Source organism: Stegostoma tigrinum, chromosome 1, assembly GCF_030684315.1.
Source record: "Stegostoma tigrinum isolate sSteTig4 chromosome 1, sSteTig4.hap1, whole genome shotgun sequence".
NCBI classification, from domain to species: Eukaryota; Metazoa; Chordata; class Chondrichthyes; order Orectolobiformes; family Stegostomatidae; genus Stegostoma; species Stegostoma tigrinum.
This window is the reverse complement of record NC_081354.1, coordinates 187,246,989-187,269,941: the sequence shown is the minus strand read 5'-3', so window position 1 is coordinate 187,269,941 and position 22,953 is coordinate 187,246,989. Positions and strand designations below refer to the sequence as shown.

The following is a 22,953-nucleotide window of genomic DNA, read 5'->3' as shown; positions in this document are numbered from 1 at the left end:
GTGTGTGTACATATGTATAGTTAGAACATAGAACATAGAACATAGAACAGTACAGCACAGAACAGGCCCTTCAGCCCACAATGTTGTGCCGACCATTGATCCTCATGTATGCACCCTCAAATTTCTGTGAACATATACATGTCCAGCAGTCTCTTAAATGACCCCAATGACCTTGCTTCCACAACTGCTGCTGGCAACGCATTCCATGCTCTCACAACTCTCTGCGTAAAGAACCTGCCTCTGACATCCCGTCTATACTTTCCACCAACCAGCTTAAAACTATGACCCCTCGTGCTAGCCATTTCTGCCCTGGGAAATAGTCTCTGGCTATCAACTCTATCTATGCCTCTCATTATCTTGTATACCTCAATTAGGTCCCCTCTCCTCCTCCTTTTCTCCAATGAAAAGAGACCGAGCTCAGTCAACCTCTCTTCATAAGATAAGCCCTCCAGTCCAGGCAGCATCCTGGTAAACCTCCTCTGAACCCTCTCCAAAGCATCCACATCTTTCCTATAACAGGGCGCCCAGAACTGGACGCAGTATTCCAAGTGCGGTCTAACCAAAGTTTTATAGAGCTGCAACAAGATCTCACGACTCTTAAACTCAATCCCCCTGTTAATGAAAGCCAAAACACCATATGCTTTCTTAACAACCCTGTCCACTTGGGTGGCCATTTTAAGGGATCTATGTATCTGCACACCAAGATCCCTCTGTTCCTCCACGCTGCCAAGAATCCTATCCTTAATCCTGTACTCAGCTTTCAAATTCGACCTTCCAAAATGCATCACCTCGCATTTATCCAGGTTGAACTCCATCTGCCACCTCTCAGCCCATCTCTGCATCCTGTCAATGTCCCGCTGCAGCCTACAACAGCCCTCTACACTGTCAACAACACCTCCGACCTTTGTGTCGTCTGCAAACTTGCTGACCCATCCTTCAATTCCCTCGTCCAAGTCATTAATAAAAATTACAAACAGTAGAGGCCCAAGGACAGAGCTCTGTGGAACTCCACTCACCACTGACTTCCAGGCAGAATATTTTCCTTCTACTACCACTCGCTGTTTTCTGTTGGCCAGCCAATTCTGTATCCAAGCAGCTAAGTTCCCCTGTATCCCATTCCTTCTGACCTTCTGAATGAGCCTACCATGGGGAACCTTATCAAATGCCTTACTGAAGTCCATATACACCACATCCACAGCTCGACCCTCATCAACTTTTCTAGTCACATCCTCAAAAAACTCGATAAGGTTTGTAAGGCATGACCTACCCCTCACAAAGCCGTGTTGACTGTATTTGATCAAGCCATGGTCTTCCAGATGGTCATAAATCTTATCCCTCAGAATCCTTTCTAACACCTTGCAGACGACAGACGTGAGACTTACCGGTCTATAATTGCCGGGGATTTCCCTATTTCCTTTCTTGAAGAGAGGAATTACATTTGCCTCTCTCCAGTCCTCAGGTACGACTCCAGTGGAGAGTGAGGATGCAAAGATCTTCGCAAGTGGCGAAGCAATTGCATTTCTCACTTCCCAAAGCAGCCGAGGACAAATCTGGTCCGGGCCTGGCGACTTGTCAATCTTAATGTTTGACAAAATTTTCAGCACATCAGCTTCGTCTATCTCTATCCATTCCAGCATGCACACCTGCTCTTCAAAGGTTTCATTCACTACAAAGTTCGTTTCTTTCGTAAAGACAGAAGCAAAAAACTCATTTAGGGCTTCCCCTACCTCCTCAGGCTCCACACACAAGTTCCCTATGCTATCTCTGATCGGCCCTACTCTTTCTTTGATCATTCTCTTATTCCTCACGTAAGTGTAAAATGCCTTTGTGTTTTCCCGGATTCCTTCTGCCAAGCCTTTCTCGTGCCCCCTCCTGGCTCTCCTCAGACCATTTTTGAGCTCCTTCCTTGCCTGCATGTAATCCTCTCTAGCTGAACTTGACCCTAGCTTCCTCCACCTTATGTAAGCTACCTTCTTCCTTTTCACTAGAAGCTCCACCGCTCTCGTCATCCAAGGTTCCTTTATCTTACCCCTTCTTGCCTGTCTCAGAGGGACATATTTACTCATCACTCCCAACAACTGTTCCTTAAACCGTCTCCACACGTCTATAGTTCCCTTACCATGGAACAACTGCTCCCAGTCCATGCTTCCTAACTCATGTCTAATCGCATCATAGTTTCCTCTTCCCCAATTAAATATCCTCCCATTTTGCCTAATCCTCTCCTTCTCCATAGCTATGTAAAATGTGAGGCAGTTATGGTCACTATCACCAAAATGCTCTCCCACCACAAGGTCTGATACCTGCCCCGGCTCGTTTCTGAGCACCAAGTCTAGAATGGCCTCTCCCCTCGTCGGCCTGTCAACGTACTGCGTTAGGAAACCCTCCTGAACACACCTTACAAAAACAGCTCCATTCAAATCTTCTGCTCGAAGGAGGTTCCAATCAATATTAGGAAAGTTAAAGTCACCCATTACAACAACCCTACTGCGTGCACACTTTTCCAAAATCTGTCGACCTATGCTTTCTTCAATCTCCCTGCTGCTATTGGGGGGCCTGTAGTAAACCCCTAACGAGGTGACTACTCCCTTGCTGTTCCTGATTTCCACCCACACTGACTCAGTAGGCAGATCTTCCTCGACAATGGAAGCTTCTGTAGCTGTGATACCCTCTCTGATTAGTAGTGCTACACCTCCTCCTCTTTTTCCCCCCTCCCTATTCTTTTGAAATGCTCTAAGCCCTGGAAGATCCAGCAACCATTCCTGCCCATGAGAAACCCATGTCTCTGTTATGGCCACAACATCATAGCACCAGGTACTGATCCATGCTCTAAATTATGGTTGATACTAAAAACTCAACAACGGATTCTCAAGAGCAATATTGAAAGTGCGGGTGGTTACTCAACAAAGAAGTTAGGACAGTGAAGAGATGACATGAAAATACACTGGCGAGTAGCATGAAGTCCAGAAATGTTCTACCCACATATTATCGGGAAGAGAATAGCCAAGGAAAGAGCAGGCCTTGTTTGAGACTGAAGTGGCAATGTGTGTGTCTAGAAATCAGGGTGGGATATATATATACTGGTCAGCCAGCATTTATTGCCCATCCCTGATTGCCCAGAAGACAGTTGAGTCAACCACATTGCTGTGGGTTTGGAGTCATATCCAGGCCAGACTGGGTAAAGATGGCAGCTTCCTTCCCTAAAGGATCATTATTCAAGAAGGGAGCGAGGATTAAACCAGGAAACCGCAGGCCAGTCAGTTTAACATGTCCTTTATATCCCTGTTCGCTTTCCTAATAAAGCCTAGATGTGTCGGAGACTGGCAGCTTCACCGTTCCAGCCAATCCCCACCCCATACCCCCGCAACCGTCAAAGATGCTCAACTCTCATCTCAGCCCCGCATGGTATCCCGGTAGGATGGAATCCCAGAGTCTCTAACAAGAATTCCCAGTACCCACTGGAGAACGCCTCGCACTAACGGGCCGCTCAAACACACACATTCCGCCAAAAAATCTGTGATAGAGTCCATTCTCGGGAGGAGGACGACACTGGGAGAATGTTCCTCTCTCACACCAACTCTCCGTTTCAGATATACACACGATCGTCAAGCAGGGAGCGCGTTTCATTTGCTTTTTAAGGTTAACCAGGCTAACTGGGGATTATGTAACGACAGCTTAGCGGACCCGTCGCTTTAATGTCCCTTTAGTCTGACTCCTGGCTGTGGAATTTAGGGCACAGAGCGAAAGCGATATAACCTGCTTATGAATAAATATTTCACACTCTGTAGAACAGCTCCATGCACACAGCTCCCCGTATATATCAGGCTCTGCTCTGAGCTGCAACTCCAAATGTAAATGTTTCATGCTCTGTTTTCAATGTTTCCGTTTCACTTTATTATCATTTTCGAAAAAAAAACTAAATGTGTTTACTGAGCATTGGAACTGACAGTTTTCTGTCTAAATCCCAGACACACGTGTCAAAACATTGATATCTGATCCTACTGATCTTCACACACGCGTGTGGCAATCTTCATTCACACATCATCATATCAGACACACTTCCACAGTAATCTTCATGACACATTCCAACCAACACACCCCCGACACTCTAAACAACCCCCACACCCCCCACCACCCCCCCCCCCGCAAGCTCCTGACATTTCCCCCTCTGTTTCCAGGGATAATTAATAACGAGATTTGGAATCAGGGTGCGGGCCACACACAATAGATAATATGAATTAAACATATCTCACACTCGCACCTTAACATATAGCAACGATTAAAATATGAAACCTTTAGTACGAGCCGCGCGCTATTTATTTTAAAGAAAGATTTTTTTTGGGGGGTGGGTAAATTAAGAAAAACCTTATTCTAACGCAGGAGAATTTTAATTGGAGAGGTTGTCGCGTTCGATAAAGTGTAAATTCTAAAACACTGCGATACTGGGAATTTAAAAATAATGCAAAGTGGAGACAGTCGGCAGATCTGGCAGCGTGTATGTGGAGCGAGAGAGAGAGTTATGTTGCAGGGTCAGAGAAGTTTATTTTTAATCAGAGAGACGGAGAGAATTTCACCTCCTGATAATCAGTTCCTGAACTGAACACCTCACCGTTTTCCCCACCGACGCTGCAAAATCCATGAAGCACCTCATCGCCTTTGTTTCAATTGTTCTGTGACAGAGCTCCCTCTACAATCCGCACAGGTAAGGACCGGAGAGGGGAGGCGAGAACAGACATTCTCCCTTCCCCCACCCCCCAATAACTCTTCTCCTCCTCCTCCTCACTGACCACCCGCCCCCCTCCATTCCAAGGGCTCTGAAAAGCCCGGGTCCGGACGCTGGGACAATGACATAAAATACATCCTCTCCCTCCCTGGTTCCCAGGTAAACTGTCCAATGGGCTGGAGAACACCAAGTCTGCAGCCACGTATTAAGAGATTTCAGCTGCCTCCCTCCAAATAGCCCTCCTCCCTGCTCCACCTCCTCCTCCTCTCCTCTCTCAAGAGCAGTGTGTGTGTGAGAGGCAGGGGCACAGACACAGTAAGACTGCACTTGGAATGACACTGAGTAATTTCACCTGGGAGCTGAGCACACGCTTTGAATTGTACTGCCCCTAGATCTGCCAGGCTGAGCCGGCCTTACAAAATAAGACTTAAAATAGGACAAATTAAACCTCACCCTGGTTATTTTAAACAAAACGTTAGCTCCGAAGCCCCCTTTCCCCCCACCCCCACCCCCCCCCAAGAATGTTCCACTCGGCCAGCAAGCGGTGCTTCACCATCGAGTCTCTGGTAGCGAAAGATAACAGCCCCTTGTCGCCCCCGGAGGAGCCTCTCCGACCCACCGCTGTCACCTACTCGCCCTCGGCCGATGCCTTCGCCAGCAGTTTCCAGACGGGGGGCCGCTCCCTGTACTCGGGACCCGAGCTGATGTTCCAGGAGGCGGTCAGTCATACTCCGCTACCCGTTCACCCTCACCAGCTCGGAGCTCACCACCTGCAGAACCCGCACCCTTTCTTCACCCCCCAGCACAGGGACCCTCTCAACTTCTACCCCTGGGTCCTCAGGAACCGGTTTTTTGGACACAGATTCCAAGGTAAGCGGAAGATTCAGGTAAATTGCCATTCCGTTTCTAAAGAAATGAGGCAGAGCCCGAAAAACTCGTTATGTACTGGCTAGACGCGAATGTACGGAAATTGTTTATGAGGGGCAACGAAAAATGTAAAGAAACCACATGTAGCTTAAAAATAGAATGTATATATTGTTCAATGTATAATCACCGCATTAGTTCATAACGATGAATATTCTACAGCTAAGATAACGAATAAAAATTGTGTCTTCTCGGTATAATTGGCAGTTTGCATTTCAGAATTTCTAAATTAATCTCAATATTGCAACAAATGTTATTAATAAAAACGCTCATATTAATAATCCGGTTAAAATATCCAGTGGGTTTAAATATCCGCAGGAGTACATGAATTTGTACAGGTCAGTATTATGGAAATATAGTTTATTTGGGAATATATTTGAACTGGCAGGTAATTTATACCACTCGGTCTCTCCCGTGCTAAAATGCCAGAATAATTTGCACAATTCGCTGTCTCCGAGAGTAAAAAAAGAACGTCCACATTTCGGATTGAGGGAGGTAAAGCGAATACCGGGGACGAAAGACGTAAAATAAAATAAATTGTTCGATTTTCTTTCCAAAATGAGAGTAACGATAAATGCTGTTGTTTTTATTTGGGGGAAAAAAACCCGTGAAGCCACACAATAAAGAATGGAATTAATAGCGTTTTCAGATTTCGGTTCTTACTTCACAGGTTAAATGAATTTAAACTCGTTAGCTTCGATATAAGGGACCGGGCAGGTAAAGTGAATCCAATAGCGAGAGACCGGTCTGTGCTTTATTTGCCTCTTATTTCCGAATCAAGGTTCAGACTGAGGTTTATCCACTAAATGTCTCCAGTAAAGATTAGAGGCTTTTGAGGAACTGAGCGTCTGTTAGAAACTTCCTCCATACGAATGCTCAAGCGCCAGAGTTTAGCGAAAGGGCCATCTCCGAGCCCCAAAACTGAAAGAAAAATCCCCGCTTCCAGCCAAACGTAGGATAAAAAAAGAAGGGGGTCGATTGGGTTGGAGCAAGAGCTAATTCTAACACACATTCAGCCCAGGTCAAGAGAAGGGGGCTGACTACATCTCCACGCTATCTCACGGCTGTACCTTCACACCGTTTGACAGTAAGACATCGCATTTCACGAGGCCAGCCCTCATTCACCCAGGCTTCACTCGTTCCAGCAGGAAAAGCTGCGCATTTTGGGGGCTGCTTCGAAAACTCAAACCTGCGCTTTCATTGTGTTTTGTTTTCGGGGTAATACAGAGCGGAAAGGCGCAAATAAAACGAGACGTTAAATCCAGCTAGCAGTAACAGGCTAAGAGGAGCCGGGTGCTCTGTTTATTTTAACGATGGACCCTTTTGAGCAACAAAAGTGTCACCTTTTAACAATTAGAAATAACGTTTAACCTGAACGGAATTAAAAGCGAAAAACAATTTGCGCGTGTTCCTTCAGAATATTACCGATCAGAGACGGGAACGGGCCGGTGGGTGAAGGAAGGCTTAAGGGGAAAGTTGCGTTAACCCATCAGTTAGTTCACCTTGCTTTTTGCAGTAATCTTTGGGAGAGAAGCAGCAGAATGCAGTGTGCCCGCGCTGTTATACACCTGCCACACAAGCGGCAGCTCGTCTGTAGTACATATCACCGCACCGTTACACAGCTAACAAAACCCCCAAACATGGTCCAGTTTTATCACCCCGTCCTTTGTATATTTTTCTAACAAAAAACCCTTCCCTTTAATTTTAGCTCCCGCGGTTTACCACGTTCATTTCGGTTTTTCTCAGCTCTGCATTGGGTCTGTTAATTCGCGTGTTCACGTTCAACACATTTCATCTGCTTCCCAGCTAATTCTCAGAAGCGGCGAATGTGAAGCCAGATTGGAAAATCCCAAACTGCTCCATTTGGGCACCTCAAAAAAGAATTAAACAAATCCCCCTTTTAAAGTTACTCGAACTTTTAAAATGTTGAAAGGCCGCTTCGGGGTCCTTTCTGTCCCCCCCTTACACGCACATCAAGAGGGGAGGACGTACCTGATAAGCAGAGAGACTAGAACCAGTCTCGGATTCACCAGCGTCTGCAGTTCCCATTATCTCTGTCAATTCAGCCCCACACGTTTGTAGAGAACAAACGAAAACGGACAGATTTTGTTCTGGTGAGGCGGTTTTAAACTCAGTCCCGTTCAGTCCTGCTCACCGCTTATTTCCCTCCGATAGAGTTGGTAAAAGCGAGGACGGAGAGGTGATGATGATAATAGAGGGATTTGCAGGGTTTAAAAGAACCGACAGAGATAGCGTGAGATGGGCTGGGTGGGAAACGGGCCGAAAAAAGGGTCCGTCACAGATTGGGGACCGATAGTAAAACGGAGGTAAAGCAAGGGAGAGACGGAATGTGAGAGAATGCGTAGGAGAAAGAGAGAGGAAGAAGCAACGAGAGAACGAAATAGCGCGGGAGAACGACAGGAGAGAGATGGGAGAGAGGGGGAGCGAGAAAGAGGGGAAAAGAGATGTACAGAATAATAGTGGCAACAACGAAAGGGAGAAGAAAGGAGGCAAAACAGAAGAAAAGAAGGAAGGAAAAACAGAGACAGAGATAAATGAAGCATACGTCTAACCCATCAGGAAATCTCGTTTAGAAATAACATCGAACTAAAATGATGTTTTTGAGTTCAGAATTCCACAGTGTTTGAACCAATCCTGAGCTGTGATGGAAGGTTTTTTGTTGTTGAACTGAGTTGGAAATATAAAATACAAGAGGGAAGAGAGAGTTCGGATCATGAAAGCGCGTCCCTATCGGAGAGAAGACACCCAGATTAGTTAAACTCTCAGCCCCTGGTTTAGGGTGTGGGGACACGGGGTTGTTGTGTTACAGACTCAATTCCAATGAACCACGGATGCTGGAAATCAGAAAAACAAACAAAGAAATTACTGGAGAAACTCAGCAGGTCTGGCAGAATTTGCAGAGAGAAAAATCTCTTAACATTTCTTCTTAAGAAATGTTGTGCTGATGTTCTTGCGGGGTTCACAATGGGGAGAGAAGGTTCCGGGACTGTACTCGCTTTTCTCAATGGACCAGGAAGTGGAGGATGTGAGACGCAACACCACCCCATCATACCCCCAGACTCAGAGACCTCATCCCGCCTCTCCCCAGCCCCTCACTTTAACCCCATTTTGCTGCGACAGGAATGTGGACCTCTCTGGCGGGACGCCCTGTTACCGAGAATCAACTGGGTATTTCATTAAAGCAACATAAACTGTTCACTATCCCACGCCTGCACGGGGCTGCACACACACACAGACACACAGACACACACATACACACACACACCCTCATTCTCTCTCTCACACACACACGCACACACCCTCTCTCTCACACACACACGTCAAATTAAAGACCCAGCAACAATGGAGTAGGTCCATCGGCTTTCAGGATCTACTATCCCACTCCATTAAATTCTGGGGTATTACCCTTCCTGATTCCAGAACTTTGCGTGAGCTGAAATCTGTGGGTATTTTTATTCAAGGATATGGGGTTTCTACGAATTCGATAATTCCTAAAGTCTACCAGCCTCTGGGATGTCACCCGCCCAGATCCTGAGTTTTTTTTTAGTGAGCAGACATCAGTGGGTTTTTATATAAATGGATTGAGCTTCCACCGCCTTCAGAATTCCCAAGATTTACTAGTCTCTGAGTAAAGGAGTCCCTCATTCTCCCAGCTCCTAAGTGAGAGGCTCCCCAGCCCAGATGCACTGGTTCCAATGAGCTCCGGCTGCATATCTTCCGCAAAACTAGCTCTATCTGAACGCTAGCTCTCTCCCTCTCACACCGAAAAGCAAGCCCGGTGAAGCTTTGTCACGCCCTGGACTTAGCAACGACCCCGCAGCAAAACTGTGTCTCGTTCATTGTGGGACACGATAGATTTTCCACATAAAACAATTCCTTCCCCTGACAGAGGTTAAACATCGGGTGAAACCGGTTTAAAACACGATATTGTGCCAGCATAAATCCACAATGTTAAATTAAACTGAATTGCTTTTTCTAAAGAGAGAAATTCCTGATTTTTTTTTGTTAACAGCAGTTTGAAGGGACCGGATTGAACTGGGTCATAGTCAATCGCAGACTCCCTGTAAAACTAACACACCCCTGTCCCCATGTCAGCCCGGCCACAGAAAGGAGCGCTCTATAATTTGCAAAGTTACAATTGAAGCGGCGCTTTAAGGGAATTCTTAATCGCTGTGCGATTGGACCGAGATTCATAACTGAGACAAAAATTAAGGCAAGCGCAAAAAATAAGAAAAAGTTGGTATTAAAATCAGAGAGAAAGGAAGAGTGAAAACGGTGGGAGTGGGGTGGGGGGGGGGAAGCAATTCAACAGTAAATATAACTTCGGAAGAAACAAAGATTTAAAAAAGATCCGAAGATCAATGATAGTAGGAAGTGCAGATGCTGGAGAATCTGAGATTACAAGGAGTAGAGCTGGGTGAACACAGCAGGCCAAGCAGCATCTCAGGAGCAGGAAAGATGACGTTTCGGGTCTGGATCCTTCTTCAGACCCTTCCCGAAACGTCAGCTTTCCTGCTCCTCTGATGCTGCTTGGCCTGCTGTGTTCACCCAGCTCCACACCTTATTACTCCAGGCTATATCGAAGATCAATGACATACTGAAATGAAACAAAACAAGTTCGCAAACTAATCTGAAGTGAGCTGCCAGTTCCGTTTCGGCTGTTAGTTTTTTTTTGCCCCTGAAAGGAGGAGATCAGTCCGGGAATTCTTTGGGATTGTTGGGGTTAGATCGCAGCTCGGCCTGGCCCCCACTCCCCCAACTCTCTCTATCGCTCACTCGGTCTGTCTCTCTCACACCTACAGGGACTGACTCCGCCCATGATACGATGTTACTGCACGGCCCTTTCGCCAGGAAACCCAAGCGCATCCGCACCGCCTTCTCCCCGTCCCAACTGCTCCGGCTAGAGAGAGCCTTCGAGAAGAATCACTATGTCGTCGGAGCCGAGAGGAAGCAACTTGCCAGCTGCCTCAGCCTTTCAGAGACCCAGGTATCAGGAGGCAGGGAGCAGGCACACAGTCCGGGGTACACACCCGGGTACAGGGTATACACACACACTCGGCTACAGGGTTCACACACATACCTGGGTACAGGGTATACACACACCCGGGTACAGGGTATACACACACCCGGCTACAGGGTACACACACACACCTGGGTACAGGGTACACACACACACCCGGCTACAGGGTTCACACACACACCCGGGTACAGGGTATACACACACACCTGGGTACAGGGTACACACACACACCCGGGTACAGGGTATACACACACACCCGGGTACAGGGTATACACACACCCGGGTACAGGGTATACACACACACCCAGGTGCAGGGTTCACACACACACACACCCGGTACAGGGTATACACACACACCCGGTACAGGGTATACACACACCCGGGTACAGGGTAATACACACACACCCGGCTACAGGGTATACACACACCCGGATACAGGGTTCACACACACACACCCGGCTACAGGGTTCACACACACACACACACACACACACACACACACACACACACACACACACCCGGTACAGGGTATACACACATACCCGGGTACAGGGATACACAGACCCGGGTACAGGGTATACACATCTCTGGGTACAGGGTTCACACAGACCCGAAACAGGGTCCAGACACCCAGGTACAGGGTGCTCATATGGCGGGTACAGGGACCACACTCTGCAGGTTCAGAGTATCCACACACTGTGGGTACAGGGTATTCACTCTGGGTACAGGGTGTTCACACTGCAGGTACAGGGTGTTCACTCTGCGGGTACAGGGTGTTCACACTGCGGGTACAGGGTGTTCACTCTGCGGGTACAGGGTGTTCACACTGGGGTACAGGGCGTTCACTGTGCGGGTACAGGGTGTTCACACTGCGGGTACAGGGTGTTCACTCTGCGGGTACAGGGTGTTCACTCTGCGGTACAGGGTTCACACTGTGGGTACAGGGTTCACACTGCGGGTACAGGGTGTTCACACTGGGGTACATGGTTCACACTGTGGGCACAGGGTTCACACTGCGGGTACATGGTGTTCACACTGGGATACAGGGTGTTCACTCTGCGGGTACAGGGTGTTCACTCTGGGGTACAGGGTGTTCACACTGGGGTACAGGGTGTTCACTCTGCAGGTACAGGGTGTTCACTCTGGGGTACAGGGTGTTCACACTGGGGTACAGGGTGTTCTCTCTGGGGTACAGGGCGTTCACACTGGGGTACAGGGTTCACACTGGGGTACAGGGTTCACACTGCGGGTACAGAGTGTTCACACTGGGGTACAGGGTGTTCACTCTGCGGATACAGGGTGTTCACTCTGGGGTACAGGGTGTTCACTCTGTGGGTACAGGGTGTTCGCTCTGGGGTACAGGGTGTTCACACTGGGGTACAGGGTTCACACTGCGGGAACAGGGTGTTCACACTGCGGGTACAGGGTGTTCACACTGGGGTACAGGGTTCACACTGCGGGTACAGGGTGTTCACACTGGGGTACAGGGTTCACACTGCGGGTACAGGGTGTTCACACTGGGGTACAGGGTGTTCACACTGTGGTACAGGGTTCACACTGCGGGTACAGGGTGTTCACACTGGGGTACAGGGTTCACACTGCGGGTACAGGGTGTTCACACTGGGGTGCAGGGTGTTCACTCTGGGTACAGGGTGTTCACTCTGTGGGTACAGGGTGTTCACACTGCGGGTACAGGGTGTTCACTCTGGGGTACAACGTTCACACTGCGGGTACAGGGTGTTCACACTGGGGTACAGGGTGTTCACACTGTGGTACAGGGATCACACACACTTCATACCTTTTCCATATATCTGGGTAATGACTTATCACATTCCAGTACAAATAGACTCCCTGCACAACTGTTCCTACCATCGTCATGTGACATTCTTGTGAATCTGTCTTTTCTCAGAAATTCTCGGGTAATTGTACAATACTGTGCAGGGTTGGAATAATTACACAGCATTCAGTAATATTCCTGGGGGAATTAAACACAATAATGTCTTGGGGTAATTACACAATACGGTGTAAGATCCTGGGTAATTGCACAATACACAGTAATATTCCTGGGGGAATTAAACACAATAATGTCCTGAAGTAATCTCATAACACAACTATATGGCACCTTGTTTGAAATTTATAAAATGTTGAGAGATCATGATGGTGTAGAAGTGAAGAGAATGTTTCCTGTCGTGGCAGAATCTAGAGCTAAAGACATCACTGTTTAAAATCAGGGGTCACCCATTTCTGACAAGAATTAGATGAGTTTTTCTCTCAGAGGGTTGTTAGGTTTTGAAATTTACTTCCTGAAAAGAAGATAGAAAATGAGTCTTTGAATTTGCTGAAGGTAAAGGTGAATAGATTCTTGTTCAGCAAGGGGTTAAAAGATTATTGGGATAGGCAGGAATGTGGATATGAGGTTACAATCAGATCAGCCATGGCCTCATTAAATGTCGGTGCAGAGTGGATGGAAATGTATATGACACAGAATAGTGACAGGTAATCTGTACATAGCACATATTAATGTCCCTTATATCCAGATGTGGGGAGAATCATAGAATCATACAACCTTCAGCCTAAGTTATGACACAACAAGGGCTGGCACTCTAATGTCTCTGATGAAGGGTCTAGGCCCGAAATGTCAGCTTTTGTGCTCCTGAGATGCTGCTTGGCCTGCTGTGTTCATCCAGCTTCACACTTTGTTATCTTGGATTCTGCAGCATCTGCAGTTCCCATTATCTCTGGCATTCTAATGGGCATGGTGGTGTTGTGAGAGGGCAATGTAGATTGTAAAGTAAGGTTGGAGAGATGGTGGCGTGGGAGAGATGGTGATGTAGGGGAGATGTTGATATAGGGAAGATGGTGATGTTGGAGAGATGGTGATATAGGGAAGATGGTGATGTTGGAGAGATGGTGATGTTGGGGAGATGGTGATGTAGGGGAGATGGTAGTGTGGGGTAGATAGTGGTGCAGGGCAGCTGGTGGTGTAGGGGAGATGGTGGTGTACTGAGTTGGTGGTGTGGGGGAGATGGTGATATAGGGGAGATTGTGGTGTGGGGTAGATTGTGATGTAGGGGAGATGGTGGTGCGGGGGCGATTCTGGTGCAGGGGCAATGGTGGTGCAGGGGTGATGGTGATGTAGGGGCAATGTTGATATAGGGGAGATGGTGGTGTGTGGGAAATGGTGTAGGTGAGATGGTGATATGGGGGAGATGGTGATGTAGGGGAGATGGTGGAGCAGGGGAGATGGTGATATGGGAAGATGGTGATGTAGGGGAGATGGTGATATGGGAAGATGGTGATATGGGAAGATGGTGATATGGGAAGATGGTGATATGGGAAGATGGTGATGTAGGGGAGATGGTGATGTAGGGGAGATGGTGATGTAGGGGAGATGGTGGAGCAGGGGAGATGGTGATATGGGAAGATGGTGATGTAGGGGAGATGGTGATATGGGAAGATGGTGATATGGGAAGATGGTGATATGGGAAGATGGTGATATGGGAAGATGGTGATATGGGAAGATGGTGATGTAGGGGAGATGGTGATGTAGGGGAGATGGTGATGCAGGGGAGCGTGCTGCTCCTTCATTAAGTGCATCAAACGTAAATAAATGACTATTCAATTCCTATATCATTCTCCCATAAATATACTGTAACAACACTGATGCCACTGTTTTCAACGGTAGGGTTGGCTTAGCGTAATTTGGTGCTGCTAAAACTGGTGTACAGTACAGCTTTGAAGTAATCAAAGGCACTTTGTAATTCTTTTGTTGTATAAAATTTCTGGACTTTCTCTCACAAACTTGCCAAGGTGAAATTCAGAAAATATACTCAACAAGATTCAAACATGCCGTTGTACCACAAAATATTGGTAATTTGCCTTAGGCATGGGCAATTACAAGAGAGTCGTTATTTTTGCTTTTGTAGGTGTTATTTGGTCTTGTCCTATTGTCAGTCACTTTTGTCTTGGAAAATTCACTTTTGGTTAAATATTACAGGAGCAGCGTGGATCTTGTAGTTGCTCCTAGGATTGCAGGCTATGTTAAAGGTTTATGATAATTTTTTAACAGTTTTACAGTTATTGTAGTTTACTAATATAAGATTTATTTTTCCATTTGATTTCATTAACATTCAAGAAACCAAAAAAACAAGAGAAAAAAAATCACAATTTTTCTTTCAAATGGACTTTTTATTTGAACTATTTTAAGGGTCTACAGTGAATGGCTGAGGTTTTTCCATTCTTAATTAAGAAATTTTTAAAAAGTTTTCGCATGTTTCAGAAGGCTTTTTTCACATTGCAAAGGATTTTTTTGAAAAATTCAAACAGGTTGTGTTTGAATAAAGAGTTGTGTTTTCGTTCTGGGGAGTCCTACATCTGGAGAATTTTTTTTCTTTGAGGAATTTATTTATTCAGTTAATCAGCTACGTGGTTGATTTTATTTAATTTTACGATGTTTACTGCACATGTATTTTAAATATTTTTTCCATTCAACATTATTTTCTGTGGGCAATGAAAAGTAGTTTGCGTTATATATAAAGTGTCATTGAAACATCCCTTTGTTTAGGGTTAATGATATTAAGACCAGACATAAGGTACAAAGTGAGATCGCTAGTAGATTTAGAAAAGTTATTAACCAGCTGGACCTGTAGGATCTGTGGGCGACTGTTGGGGAAGTAACAGGGTTCAAGAGTTCCCAGTGGCTATTCCTCTATCAAATAGATGTTCAGTTGAAGGAGATAGTCTCCCAGCGGAAAATGGAAGGGCCACTCAGTTATTGGACACTTGGAACAATTCTTATGTTAGGCAGTGTTTGACAAGAAATATAGAAATATTATTATAGAGTATTGTCCTGTCAGGGGCATAAACAGATGATTCTGTGGCAGTGGGCATAAATTTAAAAGTTTGTTGCTTTCTGGTGTGAGAATTAAGAATGTTTCTGGACTTTTCAAGCACATTGTTACAGATGAGATTAAGAAGCCAGAAATAATTGCATATTTTGGTAAGAATGACATATTTTAGAGAGAAGATTAAAGCAGTGCAGAGTGAATTTTAAGAGGCTAGGTAGAGGATTAAAATATGAAACCTTAAAATTAATGATCTCTGGTTTAGTCTCAATGCCAAAATCAAATGAGGGAAGGAACAAGAGGTTAAAGGAGATAAATCAGTGACAGAAGAGCTGGTGTATTGTTCAGGGATTTAGGTTTTTGGAGAATTGGAATGTCTTTTGGGATAGAAAAGACCTGTTCAAAAAGGATGGGACTAACCTAAACTGGAGAGGGACAAATATTTTAACAGGGAGATTTTCCCATTCTGTTGAGGGAGATTTTATACTGATAGGAAAGGCGAATGAAGGAATTCTAATTGGCAGTGTAAACAGAAGATTTATGGGGAGGTTCCGAATGTGAGGAGAGCAGGTCAATTAGAAAAGTAAGACAAGAGAGATTCAGAGTGTGTAGTAACTCTGAAGAGCTAAGTTACATTTATTTCAATGCAAGGGTCTTACAGATAAGGCTGATTATCTCGGGGCATGTTTAAGACGATGGGATTGGGATGTCATAGCTATTACCGAAACTTGGCTGAGAGATGGACAAGACTGGCAGCTCAATGTTTCCGGTTTTAGATGCGATAGGAAGGATAGAAAAGGAAGCAAGAAAGTGGGTGGGGGGCATGGTGCTTTCACTTGAGGAACACAATACTGCTGTACCTAGAGTAGATATTTCTGAAAAATCAGCCACTGAAAATACATGGGTAGAAATTATAAATAAGAAAGGGAAGATCACTTTGATAGGATTGTACTATAGGACCCCCAATACTAAGAAAGAAAAAGAGAAACAAATATGTAGGGAGAGCTCAGATATATGTAGGCATAATTAGGTTGTAATAATGGGGGGTTTTAATTTTCCAAACATAGACTGGGTCTACCATAGTGTTAAAGGTTTGAATGGTAAAGAATTTATTAAGTGCGGTCAAGAAAATTTTCTTCATCAACATGTGGATGATCCTACCAGAAAAGGTGCAAAGCTAGACTGTCTTTTGGACATAAAGGCAGGGAAGGTGACTGAAGTAAAATTGGGGGAACACTTTGGGTCTAGCAATCATAATTCTATGAGTTTCAAATTGGCTATGAAAAAGAATAAGCCTTTCATAAAAGTTAAAGTTTTCAATCAGAGTAAGGCAAATTTTAGTGGCATGAGACAAGAACTTTCAAAAGTTTTTTGTGATCAGAGATAATGGGAACTGCAGATGCTGGACAATCCAAGATAACAAAGTGTGGAGCTGGATGAACACAGCAGGCCAAGCAGCATCTTAGGAGCACAAAAGCTGATGTTTCAGGCCTAGACCCTTCATCAGAGAGGGGGATGGGGTGAGGGTTCTGGAATAAATAGGGAGAGAGGGGGAGGCGGACCGAAGATGGAGAGAAAAGAAGATAGGTGGAGAGGAGAGTGTAGGTGGGGAGGTAGGGAGGGGATAGGTCAGTCCAGGGAAGACGGACAGGTCAAGGAGGTGGGATTAGGTTAGTAGGTAGGAGATGGAGGTGTGGCTTGAGGTGGGAGGAGGGGATAGGTGAGAGGAAGAACAGGTTATGGAGGCGGGGATGAGCTGGGCTGGTTTTGGGATGCAGTGGGGGGAGGGGACGAGCTCGGCTGGTTTTGGGATGCAGTGGGGGAGGGGGAGATTTTGAAGCTTGTGAAGTTCACATTGATACCATTGGGCTGCAGGGTTCCCAAGCGGAATATGAGTTGCTGTTCCTGCAACCTTTGGGTGGCATTGTTGTGGCACTGCAGGACACCCAGGATGGACATGTTGTCTGAGGAATGGGAGGGGGAGTTCAAATGGTTCGCGACTGGGAGGTGCAGTTGTTTATTGCAAACCGAGCGGAGGTGTTCTGCAAAGCAGTCCCCAAGCCTCCGCTTGGTTTCCCCAATGTAGAGGAAGCCACACCGGGCACAATGAGTACAGTATACTACATTGGCAGATGTGCAGGTGAACATCTGCTTAATATGGAAAGTCATCTTGGGGCCTGGGGTGCGGGTGAGGGAGACGGTGTGGGGGCAAGTGTAGCACTTCCTGCGGTTGCAGGAGAAGGTGCCGGGCGTGGTGGGGTTGGAGGGGAGTGTGGAGCGGACAAGGGAGTCATGGAGAGAGTGGTCTCTCCGGAAGGCAGACAAGGGTGGGGATGGAAAAATGTCTTGGGGGTGGGGTTGGATTGTAGATGGCGCGAATGTTGGAGGATGATGCGTTGTATCTGGAGATTGGTGGGGTGGTATGTGAGGACGAGGGGGGTTCTATTAGGGCGGTTATTGCGGGGGCGGGGTGTAAGGGATGTGTTGCAGGAAGTACAGGAGACACGGTCAAGGGCGTTCTCGGCCACTGCAGGGGGGAAGTTGCGGTCCTTGAAGAATGCAGCCATCTGGTATTTGCGGGAGTGGAATGTCTCATCGTGGGAGCAGATGTGGCGGAGGCGAAGGAATTGGGAATAGGGGATGGAATTTTTGCAGGGGGGTTGGTGGGAGGAGGTGTGTTCGAGGTAGCTGTGGGAGTCGGTGGGCTTGAAATGGACATCAGTATCTAGTTGCTTGCCTGAGATGGAGACAGAGAGGTCCAGGAAGGTGAGGGATGTGTTGCTTGGAGTAGACTGTTTGCAGGTGAAAGAACGTCTGACAAGTGGGAGGTGTTGAAGATTGTGATAAAGAGAGTTCATAGAACATAGAACATTACAGCACAGTAATATATAATGCGGCGACCAGAACTGTACGCAATACTTCTGTTCAGGGATTATGAAGCATTAGGAAAGAAATTGAAGTACAGGTCCTCAAGGGTCATAATCTCCGGATTACTGCTTGAGTCACATGCCAATTGGCATAGGGAAAAGAACGTTAGAGAAGTAAACACATAGAACATAGAACATTACAGCACAGTACAGGCCCTTCGGCCCTCGATGTTGTGCCGACCTGTCATACCGATCTCAAGCCCATCTAACCTACACTATTCCATGTACGTCCATATGCTTATCCAATGACGACTTAAATGTACCTAAGGTTGGCAAATCTACGACCGTTGCAGGCAAAGTGTTCCATTCCCTTACTACTCTCTGAGTAAAGAAATCACCCCTGACATCTGTCCTATATCTTTCACCCCTCAATTTAAAGCTATGCCCCCTCGTGCTCGCCGTCACCATCCTAGGAAAAAGGCTCTCCCTATCCACCCTATCTAACCCTCTGATTATTTTATATGTTTCAATTAAGTCACCTCTCAACCTTCTTCTCTCTAATGAAAACAGCCTCAAGTCCCTCAGCCTTTCCTCGTAAGACTTTCCCTCCATACCAGGCAACATCCTAGTAAATCTCCTCTGCACCCTTTCCAAAGCTTCCACATCCTTCTCATAATGCGGTGACCAGAACTGCACACAACACTCCAAGTGCGGCCGCATCAGAGTTTTGTATAGCTCAACATAACCTCTTGGTTCCGGAACTCGATCCCTCTATTAATAAAAGCTAAAACACTGTATGCCTTCTTAACAGCCCTGTCAACCTGGGTGGCAACTTTCAAGGATCTGTGTACATGGACACCGAGCTCTCTCTGCTCATCTACACTACTAAGAATCTTACCATTAGCCCAGTACTTTGCCTTCTGGTTACTCCTACCAAAGTGCATCACCTCACACTCGTCTGCACTAAACTCCATTTGCCACCTCTCAGCCCAGCTCTGCAGCTTATCTATATAAAGTTCAGAGGCATTTTGTTCCTGTTGGAGTGAAGGGTAAGGCTGGTAAGATTAAGGAACAGAAGAATAAATATATTGAGGTTGCAGTCAATAATAAAAGAGAATCTTTTTTAAAATAAAAACCAAAAGAACTGTGGATGCTGTAAATCAGGAACAAAAACAGAAGCTCAGCGTGTCTGGCAGCATCTGTGAAGAAAGGAATCAGAGTTAACGTTTCGGGTCTGGTGACCCTTTCTCCATTCTGAGGAAGCTGCTGAGCTTTTCCAGTAACTTCTGTTTTTGTTCCCAATCTTTTTTTAGATATAGACAACTTTGTTCAATTGAACCTCTTAATCAATATAATGCACTTGGAGGCATTCTTGAGAGACATCAGGAAGGCAAAGAAGATATGATCTAATGTATTCAAGAATGTTGTTGGAAGTAAGGGAAGAAATTCCAAGAGCCCTTGCAGAAATATTTTCATCATCTATAACTATGGGTGAGGTTCCTGATGACTGGCTAATGTTGTACCTTTGTTTAAGAAAGGTTGTAAGGAGAAACTGGAGAACTATAGACCTGTGAGTCTGACTTCAGTTGTGGGTAAATTGTAATAGATGATTGTAAAAGATTGGTTTTATGGACATTTGGAGAGGCAAAAATTGATTGGGGCAGTCAACATTTTGTGCAAGGAAAATTGTGTCTCACAAACTTGATTGAGTTTTTTGAGGAAGTTACCAAAAAGGTTGATGATGACAGTAGATCTTTATTTCGATTTTAGTGAAGCCTTTGACAAGGTTCTGCAAGGTAGACATATCAGTATAGTTAGGTCACGTGGGATTCAGGGTGAGCATGCTAGTTGGATACAGAATTGGCTTAATGGCAAACAGAGAGTAATAGTGGAGGAACAGAAACAGAAGTTGCTGGGAAAACTCGGCAGACCTGGCAGCATTTGTGAAGGGAAAGAAAAAAACAGAGTTATCGTTTCGGGTCCAGTGACCCCTTTATTTAGTATTAGTGGAGGGTTGCTTTTCAGACTGGAGGCTTGTGACCAGCGGTGTTCCACAGGGATTGGTTCTGGGTCCCCTTTTGTTTGTCATTTATGTAAATGATTTGGATGAGAATATAGAAAGCATGGTTAGTGAGTTTGCAGACTAGACCAAAATTGGTGGCAGAGTAGACAGTGAAGAATGTTTTCTAAGATTACAAAGGGATCCTGATCAAATGAATCAATGGGCTGAAAAATGGCAAATGGAGTTCAATCTGAATAAATGTGAGTTATTGCATTTTGGTACAACAAACAAGGGTCGGGCTTATACAGTTAATGATGGGGCCTTGGGTAGTGTTGTAGAACAGAGGGACCAAGGGGTACACTACATAATTCTTTAAAGTTTGTGTCACATAGAGACCGGATGATTAAAAAGGTGTTTGACACACTTACCTTCAGTGCTCAGTCCTTTGAGTATCGGAGTTGGGATGTAATGTTGGGGTTGTACGGGGCATTGGTGAGGCTTCTCCTGGAATACTGTGTCCAGTTCTGGCCACCCGGATATAGGAAGGGTGTTATCAAGCGGGAAAGGGTTCAAAAGAGATTTACCAGGATGTTGCCAGGGTCTGGAAGGTTTGAGTTATAACAAAAGGCTGGATAGACCGGGATTTTTTTCACTGGACTATAGGAGATCGAGAGGTGACCACATTAGAGGTTTATAAAATAATGAGAGGTACAGATAGAGTTGATGATTGTTGTCTTTTCCATTGGATGGCATGTTTCAAGACTAAGGGGCACATTTTAAAGCGAGAGGGGAGAGATTTAAAAAAGACATGAGGCAAATGTTTTACACAGAGGGTGGTTCGTGTGTGGAATGAACTTCCTGATGAAGTGGAGGATGTGGGTACAGTTACAATGTTTAAAAGACGTTTGAATGGATATGTGAAGAGGAAAGGTTTGGAGAGATATGAACTAGGAGTAGGCAGGTGGGACTAGTTTAGTTTGGGATTATGTTCAGCATGGACAGGTTGGACCCAAGGGTCTGTTTCCATGCTGTATGACCCTATGTATGTCCTAACTGTCTCTTTGTAGCCGTCCAAATAATTTTCCATGTGTAGTAAACAATACGTTTGGTTTAACTAGACCAAACCAATACATTTATGTGGACAACTTAGATGCATAATCCTTCAATAACTTTGTTTGTTAATTGTTGAAAAACTGCTGGTACATTTTTCACTCCAAACCCTATAAGCATTACACTGATAAGCTATATAAAAGTGACCATGGTCTCCACTCTCTCATTAGAGAGAAAACTGGTAATGAGTTTAACCTGAGGGCCACCTAGTCTTAGTTGAGAAGGCAGGACCTTAGAATCCCTAAAGAGTGGAATCAGGACATTTGGCCCAGTGACTCCATACTGAACCTCCTAAGAGCATCCCACCTAGATCCACTGCCTACAACTCTGCATTTCCCATGGCTAATCCATCTATCTTGCATATCCCTGGACAATTTGGGCAATTGAGCATGGTCTTCACATCTTTAGACTGTGGGAGGAAACCAGAGCACCTGGAGGAAACCCACGCAGATATGGGGAGAATTCATAAACTCCACACAGACAGTCGCCTGAGGCTAGAATCGAATCTAGGTCCCTGGCACTGTGAGGCAGCAGTGCTAACCACTGAGACACCATGCTGCCCATCTTGATGTCCTCATCGGGTACACAGATTGAACCCACATTGTTAGAATGATTCTTCATTGCAAGCCAGATGTCCAACCAACTGAGCTAACCAACCAATCTGGGGTTACAAAAACTGACATTGGCAATATCAGTTGATGGAACTTGTCAATTGTTATTTGTCAAGTCAATACTTTAATGAACCATAACTGTCCAATCATCTCACTATTGTCCTCAAATTGTGGATTCAGACGCATATCCACTTTTGTTATCACGTTGAATTTGTAATAATCTATGTAGTACATGGAGTAGTCAGCGAGTAATTCACATAATTGAGTTTCCTTTTGATTTGGTAAGGTCTGATGAATCTCACTTCTCATTGTCCCCATGTCTCCAGCAACAAATTCTGAACTTTGACCTTTTTACTTGCTCTTGTTTTCATTATTTGTTGAACACTTTTCAATGCTTTTTGGACGAATCACATACTTTGGCTAGTTCTTTCTGGACGGTTAATACATTAGTTGAAAATGCGATTTCTGAGCTTTGTTTTATGAATGTTCCATTAATTGAGCTGATTGGCTCTCGTACCTCATGTTTGTATGTCTGTTCAAAAGGACTGAATGCTGTGGAGTCATTAAGGGCATCCCTAATGGCAAATGGTAACATAGGAATTTCTTTATCCTAATGTCTGGGAAATTCCTGAAATAACCTTGAAACATGTTCTTTCAGCTTTGGTGCCATCTTGTGAATGACAAACTGAGGACATAAATTATTTTATCCTCAAACTATTCACTATTTCCTTGAATAATTGTGGCACAAAATTTGAACCTTGATCTGATTGTATTGCTTTGGGTAATCCATATCTTGTTTAAAAAAATGAACTGATTTCAGCAATCCAGGGTGTT

At 45.3% G+C, this 22,953-nt stretch overlaps 1 protein-coding gene across 1 annotated transcript in view; it reads left to right on the top strand.

Annotated features, from left to right (window-relative positions):
• The first annotated feature begins 4,896 nt into the window (after nt 1–4,896).
• Nucleotides 4,897–22,953, top strand: part of emx1 (empty spiracles homeobox 1) — a 50,025-nt gene continuing 31,968 nt past the window's right edge. The window contains exons 1-2 of the mRNA XM_048562542.2: nt 4,897–5,590; nt 10,468–10,652. Coding sequence (XP_048418499.2) covers nt 5,242–5,590; nt 10,468–10,652 — 534 coding nt within the window. The 5' untranslated portion in view covers nt 4,897–5,241. The remainder of the gene's footprint in view (nt 5,591–10,467; nt 10,653–22,953) is intronic.